Source organism: Nothobranchius furzeri, chromosome 2 (assembly GCF_043380555.1).
Source record: "Nothobranchius furzeri strain GRZ-AD chromosome 2, NfurGRZ-RIMD1, whole genome shotgun sequence".
Taxonomy (NCBI): domain Eukaryota; kingdom Metazoa; phylum Chordata; class Actinopteri; order Cyprinodontiformes; family Nothobranchiidae; genus Nothobranchius; species Nothobranchius furzeri.
The window spans coordinates 6,458,785-6,466,846 of record NC_091742.1 but is presented as its reverse complement, the minus strand read 5'-3'; the positions used below and the strand labels follow the sequence as shown (position 1 = coordinate 6,466,846).

At 46.1% G+C, this 8,062-nt stretch overlaps 1 protein-coding gene across 1 annotated transcript; it reads left to right on the top strand.

The window, feature by feature from the left end:
• Positions 1 to 1,808: 1,808 nt before the first annotated feature.
• On the top strand, positions 1,809 to 7,301 carry xkr5a (XK related 5a). The gene is made up of 7 exons (XM_015947393.3): positions 1,809 to 2,029; positions 3,200 to 3,383; positions 3,565 to 3,749; positions 3,842 to 4,054; positions 4,278 to 4,447; positions 4,613 to 4,724; positions 4,968 to 7,301. The coding sequence occupies exons 1-7, from the start codon at positions 1,894 to 1,896 to the stop codon at positions 5,906 to 5,908; spliced, it is 1,941 nt and encodes a 646-aa protein (XP_015802879.3). The 5' UTR covers positions 1,809 to 1,893; the 3' UTR covers positions 5,909 to 7,301.
• Positions 7,302 to 8,062: the final 761 nt, after the last annotated feature.

Genomic DNA, 8,062 nt, shown 5'->3' with positions numbered 1-8,062 from the left:
ATTCAAAATGTGCAACAAATTTCAATAATCTCGTCTCGTCTCGTCTTCCTCCGCTTATCCGGGTCCGGGTCGAGGGGGCAGCATCCCAACTAGGGAGCTCCAGGCCGTCCTCTCCCCGGCCTTGTCCACCAGCTCCTCCGGCAGGACCCCAAGGCGTTCCCGGACCAGATTGGAGATGTAACCTCTCCAACGTGTCCTGGGTCGACCCGGGGGCCTTCTGCCGGCAGGACATGCCCGAAACACCTCCCCGGGGAGGCGTCCAGGAGGCATCCTGACCAGATGCCCAAACCACCTCAACTGGCTCCTTTCGATCCGGAGGAGCAGCGGTTCTACTCCGAGTCCCTCCCGAATGTCCGAGCTCCTCACCCTATCTCTAAGGCTGAGCCCGGCCACCCTACGGAGGAAACTCATTTCGGCCGCTTGTATCCGCGATCTCGTTCTTTCGGTCATTACCCAAAGCTCATGACCATAGGTGAGGATTGGGACGTAGATCGACCGGTAAATCGAGAGCCTGGCTTTCTGGCTCAGCTCCCTCTTCACCACGACAGATCGGCTCAGCGTCCGCATCACTGCAGACGCCGAACCAATCCGCCTGTCGATCTCCCGATCCCTCCTACCCTCACTCGTGAACAAGACCCCGAGATACTTAAACTCCTCCACTTGAGGTAGGACCTCTCCCCCGACCCGGAGGTGGCAAGCCACCCTTTTCCGGTCGAGAACCATGGTCTCAGATTTGGAGGTGCTGATCCTCATCCCAGCCGCTTCACACTCGGCCGCGAACCTACCCAGCAAGAGCTGAAGGTCAGAGCTGGATGAAGCTAGGAGGACCACATCATCCGCAAAAAGCAGAGACGAGATTCTCCTGCCACCAAACTCGACACACTCCACACCACGGCTGCGTCTAGAAATTCTGTCCATAAAAGTGATGAACAGAACCGGTGACAAAGGGCAGCCCTGGCGGAGTCCAACCCTCACTGGGAACAGGTCCGACTTACTACCGGCTATGCGGACCAAACTCACGCTCCTCTGGTAAAGGGACTGAATGGCCCTTAACAGAAAGCCACCCACCCCATACTCCTGGAGCGTCCCCCACAATAATGTTTTGAGAAATCACACATTCCTTATTGGTTTTTTACCATTTAACTTTTTTTAATTTTTAGGATTGTGCTTTGACTAGCCGTTAGCTCATCAGTCCTGCAGGATGCAAAGTCAATTTCTCCCACGTAAGGCTGTTCAGGTCTAACTTTTATCTCGTAAATGCCTCCTATGGTTAAAACAAAGAAATCCCTTTAAGGCAAATAAAAATATCACATCTCAGTCTGGTAAAAGGACGAAAACGTGCTGTGGCTTCATGTGCTGAAGCCTGTCTTCTCCATTACAAACTAAAATGGTGTCAAGTGGCAAAAGGTTCAAAGTGGCCATTCGTTGTATACGAAACATACCTCTTTGCTGATGATACGGCGAGGATCAGGTCACAGTGCCTACCAGCTGCTCTTCGGCCTTTTCTGCAAGGATGAAAATTAAGGATGAATTTTAAAACAGAGGTCACAAAGGCCCCCAAACAAGTCCCCTGTGACTTCTGAATGGGTAGAAATGCAGATGTATTAATGAGAAAAACCTGCTATCATGCATTTTATCAATAAAGGTCTCCGCTGAAATGGAATATGCATAAGATGTTATAAAGCAGGAAGAGAGGAGATATAATTTCCACGGTAGAGGAAAGATGAGCTCTACAGTATCCCCATGCCCCTTTAAAGAGCTCCCTGACGTCACGTGACAGGGAGGGGGGGCACGCAGCGGGAGAAGAAGAGGAAGCGAGCGGATGTAACCGGAGTGAAGGATGCCCAGGATCATGTCACCGGTTACCTTTCGCTCCCACCACCAGTCCGCGACATGATGAACGCTGGTCCCGGAGCGCTAGTCCGCAGGATGCCGTCGGCAGCCCGGCGGAGCGCCTGCTGGATAGCGTGGTGCCAGGCGGTCCTGCTCGGCGTGTCGGCGCTGGTTATCGTGGCCGAACGGAGCGCTCGTAAGTGGGCAAAGAAATCCTCGCGCGCTACAGTGGGAAGCTAGCTTAAATGTGAAACAACAGAAAACCCAAATGTTTGCTAACATTGTCCTGTTATAGCTATGGAAATTTGCGTTTGCCTCCTGTAATTATTCGAATTTGTTACAATGTTATTACACCGCCATTAGCACTGAAGCCAGGCTGGCTTTGGTGTGTATAGTTAAGCCCAGCTGGCCCCCAGACCTCCAGCTGTTCTCCATCAGTAATCAGAACTGCAGTTATTTTGGATTTACCTTTTATATCTCCAGCTTCAAGAGCAAAGGTTAGGGGGGAATATACGGATCATTATTATTAGCACAGAGACAGATTTACTTAAATTCAAATAATGCTAAGAGTCTGGTTTTTGCAACGGCGTTCTCTCCCCGAATAGGCAGCTCAATGGGCCAAGGTCAGGATGTTGTGTACAAAGTGTAACTTTCTCTCCAGCAGGTACCCTTCCCTTCCCTGAAGATAAAAATAATATGTTGCAGCCAGAATCCCCCCACTGTCAAGATGATTAGAAATACAATAACTTCTGTCTGCATTGGCTTATGTAATCAAAAACACGCCTGCCTACATTATTTCTCAAAGCCAAGATTTGTCTCTCTTTGATGGAGGTTTTATCGTCTCATTAAGACAACTGACCTTTAAAGGTGCAGTATGTAGGACTATAGTGAGAATTTTACAGTGAGAAAATCCTAAAAGAGTCTAACGTCATTTTGGATGGAGGGTTATACTGAAACATGTTTCATTTCCAGCTGGCTGTGGGGATGGTCAGTTTTTCACTTTTCAAAATAAAAGGAGGGACGTAACTAATGTTTACCATCAGTGAGTGTGGGGTTGTTGTGTCTCCTGCGAGCTAATACTGCAGCAGCCGGCAAAAAGCTCCAGAGTTATTTAAAGTGGTTGCAGAAACCAAATTTTACCATAGGATGTCATTTTTACTTCATTTCTACATAATGCACCTTTAAATAAACACTAAATCCACTTGAGGAACATTTATTTGCTTTTACTTTTGTCAACGACCCTCTCTGATGACTTTTGTCGTCCTCACACAAGAATCTTAAACTCGGACAGATCCTATTCTGTACATTTGATATGTTAACACTTATATTTAGTATTTTTACCATCTGTCTGCTGTTTGTGGATCAGTTATCTACTGCATAGGGTTTTACCTTTGGAACGACGAGACACAGTGGGCGGCTTTTACACTTGGCCTCTTCCTTCCGGGGACAGCAGTTCAGCTGCTAAGTGTGAAATGGTACTATGACGATGGCGATGACAGGCGCTGCTACCTCTCGGTCATACACATACTACACCTGGGCATCTTCAAAAGGTAAGAGTCTTGTGATTCTAAATAAATAAGGATTTAATGCACAGAGCATTTGCTTGAGATGAATAAATGTATTTTTGCGGCAGATTGTGTGATCGTCTGCGTAGAATGTAAATTATTTTCCCACCATTCTGTCATTGAGTTCTCAATCTATGCTCAGGTGTTTGTCTCCCTCTTCTGGCAGATTGTGGGACTGCATGAGGTCTGTGCTGCATACGCAGGGCTCTGTGGCAGAGCTTGGCGTTGCCGTCATGCAGCAGGCAGATATGGCAGCTCTCTGGTTGCTGGAGGCTCTTATCCTCACGTTGCCTCAGAGCCTTCTACAAGCATATGTTGTAGTGTCTACCGATGTGGGCATTGCATCTCCAGGTAATCTTTGTGCCATTTTAGAGGCGTGTGCATGCTTTAAACAACGCTCGAGTTGGATTTAAATGTCCAAACGCTTCTGTTTTTACCCCCAGTGGCCTATTGCTGTGGCTTATGTGTGCTGTCTGTTTCCTGGGCCCTGGTGCTGTACAGCCGAGCCTGCTGTCTGATCCGACCGGGCCACTTGGCTATGCCTCCAGCAGCCCTGCTGTGCCAGCTGGTCTGGAGAGCGGGCATGCTGGGTGCCAGGGTGACCTGCCTCATGTTCTTTGCCAGGGTGTTTAACTGGTGGGTCTGTGGAGTAGCAGGTGAGCATGGAGAAGCTGTGATTTCAAGGTTTTCTTGTAATAATAAATTACCCCGACATATCACGTGAAACATATTGAATTAAAAACATTCTTTTAAGTTTTGTATTCAGTGCTGCCGTTTGTCCTTCGGATACAGTTCCCAGCTGCTCCTCAGCATCAGTTCGAAACGCTCGATGTGGATATTCGATTGCACCTCGTAATCTATTTTTGTGTTGACCTCCAGGGTTTCACTGGCTCACAGCCTCCTTCTGGCTGGTGTCACAGCAACCAGACATCTGCAACGGCCACTGGTGCTGGCGCACCTTTAACAGCATTCTGGGGCTCATCCATGTCTTCCTCTTCCTCAACGTCAAAGATGGACCCTCACGCTTTCGCATGGCTAGCTTCTATGCAGTAAGATAGGACACACACACACACACACACACACACACACACACACACACACACACACACAGGTGTACATAAAAGCTTGCACTGTCATCCTCACCTCTGTGTCCGCACCTTTCAGTGATGTTTATCTGTGGATGACTGATCATGTGACCTTCTCCATGACTTTAGTTCATGCTAGTGGAGAACGCCACTCTGCTGCTGGCTGCCTCCGACTTCCTGAGCGAAGCGTCGTGGGACAACATGACCCTTCCCACCTCTGCGCTCTGTAGCTTTGTCCTTGGTGAGTCATTTAGACCGCATTAGCGCGGAAAGGCAGAAACTAGTCAGATTATTACAAGAGTTAGACAGGTGTCTAATTATTTCTGTGGAATCTGAGTGACGAAATGCCAGACGGGATTCGTAAAGATTAAAAATGGTGGAACTTTCTGTACTGAATGCCCTTTAATGTTTGAAATATCATAAACTAAGGTTGGAAATGTAAAAATCTGCACAGCTAAATTTTTGCTGCCTCTGTGCCTTCCAGGGGCAACTTCTTTGGTTCTGTACTACCGGTTCCTCCATCCTAAATCCACAGAGATCTCCCACGGTACAGACCGCCACATGGGCAGCGCGTGCATAGAGCAGGGGGAGTCCTCATTCTCTCTCGGGGACAAAAGTCTGCCGGCTTCTTCCATTCAAAACCACGGCAGCTTCTCCCTCTCGGGTGTGGCTGGGTCTCTGCTGGAACATCCAGGAAACTGTGGAGGCCAGTCTAACAGCTCCTGCCCCTGCTTCCATCACCACTGGCTCTTGATCCGCTTGGCGCTTAAAACCGGAGATCTCAATAAAATCAACAGAGCGTATGGAGCTGGCGGACCGGCTGCCATATTGGACATGGAGGAGTACAACCAGGATTTTAAAAGTAACGAGGGCATCACTTATACAGCTGCAGGCAGCTGCGAGGGTGTGTCCACCTCTGAGTCTCAGGGGCAGGGCCTGGCGCCCCTTTCAGACTGCAAAGACGAATTCCAGAGTTTAAGCGAGCCCACGTCAACCGAACAACCTGAAGAAGAGGACAGTTTGGAGATGGAGAGCCCGATGGAGTCACCTGCATCAGATTTTAAACGCAGCTCTCCGGAGGGTAAGTCTGTTTTTGGAGACAGCCCAGAGCCTTATTACTGCCCCACCGAGTCAAGTTCCACCTTATACTTCAGCGCAGATCCACAGTCGCCCAGCAGCGCTAGTAACCCACGCTTGGACCGGGACATGGGGGGTCTGGAACATGGGGTTCGGCTCAACTCCATCCCCAGTGATCCAGCCCTTCACAGGGATGTGCGTGGACTCATGGGCCGAGTTGGACCGCGTTGCACCTCCACTCCTAAACTGGACTCGGGAGTGTTGGATTCTCCCTCTAGTGCTCCTCATCTCACAGGTCCTAGGAGGCAGCTCGTAATGTCCCACAGAGACGAAGGCGATACCTTCTAGCATTCTTGTGTCAGAATCAGGAAAATGAGTAAACAGCAGCCTGTCCGACATCTTCTGTTCAGTGTAATAGGATGAGAGTGCCTGCTGGTATTTATTTGGTGTGTTTGGTGCACAGCGTGGCACAGAGAACCTGAAATTATTCTAAAATAACACTTCTCTAACCATAAACCATTTACTAACCACGTTGCTTTACCCAAAAGCTTCACGTGTTGGGCTTTTTTCTAACCAGGTTCCAGTACTAAACCATAGCGAGAGCTTCCTAACGAATCAGAAAGAGCATTGGCAAGCGACTGTTGTTGATAATCAGCGCTGATAAAACAGATCGGTGATATCAGGATGTCTGTTTGCAGGAAAAACAAGACAAACCTGGTGATCCTTTACAGAATCTCCGTTCAACAGGACAAATCAGACTGGAAGACATCTAAAGTGGTTTAGTGCGATGGGTCTGTGGCTGTGAAAGTCTAAACTGTTGTTTTTCATAGGAACCAAAGCCGGTCTAGTACTGGAACCAGTTTGGAGAAAAACAAACGAGGGTTAGGGTTTGGATGCTGGACTAAGACAATTAAAATGCTGAAAGATGGCTTAGATCTGAAATTCAATAAATATTTATGTTATTGTGGCAGAAATATTATTAGGTCTTTGGACGTCTGCTGTACATTACACAAACACAAGTTCTACTGAAGAAGTGTGTATAAACTGTATTTAAAAACTGCTTAAATATCCTGAAGCTTTCTAATCTCAAGCGACCGACGGTTTCTTTCATAACGGCTGGATATTTGTGATATTGTAATGATTGTAATAATTCATCAGCAGAGAATTTATTCCAAGAGCTGACAGGAGCTAGAGTCTGATCTCTGGCGTGGTTTCAATGTGAGCCAGAGCCTTTTAAAAGCACAAATATCATCTGTATCATATCTATTTGCAGTGACGCTGTGTTTTTACTTATTTATTGTTTTAAAATGTTACGTAAAAAACACCCTTCACTCATCTGATATTAATAAGCTGCATTTCTTGTATGGTTTGAAACTGGCACTGCTATAAGCAAATCCAGCATTTCATCTTAGGAAGACTGATGTTTTTACTTGTTTTATTTACATGTTGATCATGTAAATATAAAAAATAAATCTCCAAAATTAGAAGTATGTTAGAAAAGAAAAGATTTGTCTCAGGCGTTATCTTTAAAAAGCTTTTTCAGTGTCACAAATGATTTAAATGTGGTGATTTTTTGTTGTATTTGTTTCTGATTGCTGTTTCAATGATTTTACTCAGCAGGCAACAAACAAAAAGCAGTGAAACTGCAACCAGGTGACTGCCTAATGAACTGTGAAATAAAGCAAGGCCACGGGTGGCTTGAAATAAGCAATAAACAGCCAACATGTTTGGATGAGTGAAATTAATGAGGGTTTTATTCAAATGCGAAGGAAAATATTAAAGGTGAACAGAACAAGCTAGGTTTTGAGCGCAAACACGATCACGGAATGCTCACCCCTCCCCTCGAGTACCCGGACACCCGCATTTCAAGAGGAAACGTAAAAGCGCTAAACACCAGTTTCCATTTTCGTGGTCCAAACATCTGTCTGTGACTTCAAGTGGTGTTTTACCCTTTCCGACTCTGATAGTTTGTCTTAAAATTGAAGTGGTAGCAGCCGGCTGTTTCTCCTTTGATATTATTGAGTGTAGAACCTCTCACACCAGTGGTATTCTGTTCTGTAGCCAGGGGGGCTGCCAGAGGTTTTGGGCCCCATGAAAAAATATCAAGTTGGGCCCCCTGGGGGCTCGTCCATAGCTGGAGCTGGGGTTCCTCCCTCCCAGATTCGAAGGGAGAAAAAAAAAAAAATATATATATATATATATATATATATATATATATACTTTATATTAGTGTTTCAGTTTTGTTTAATTATGTAGGTCTACATGCATTCTTACTTATTTACGTATCATTTTCATCACCTGTATCTGTCATTAAACAGTGAATTTCCTTCAACAGAATTAGCAATATCACTGCTGGAATAAGCAGGAAATGCACATGCTGAAATGTGTTAATCTCCTTTTCCCTTTTACTCCCTTAAAATGTTTATTTATTCTAAAAATTTATTTGATGATAAAATTCAAATTTGGATATCTAATTACATTTCCATGTTGTGTCAAAGCTTT

Bases quoted from the DNA above. Each gene is read 5' to 3' on its own strand.
- xkr5a (XM_015947393.3), top strand. From the start codon at position 1,894: ATGATGAACGCTGGTCCCGGAGCGCTAGTCCGCAGGATGCCGTCGGCA. The intron at 3,750-3,841 runs GTAATCTTTGTG...TTTTACCCCCAG, and splicing joins TGTGGGCATTGCATCTCCAG to TGGCCTATTGCTGTGGCTTA. The intron at 4,055-4,277 runs GTGAGCATGGAG...GTTGACCTCCAG, and splicing joins GTGGGTCTGTGGAGTAGCAG to GGTTTCACTGGCTCACAGCC.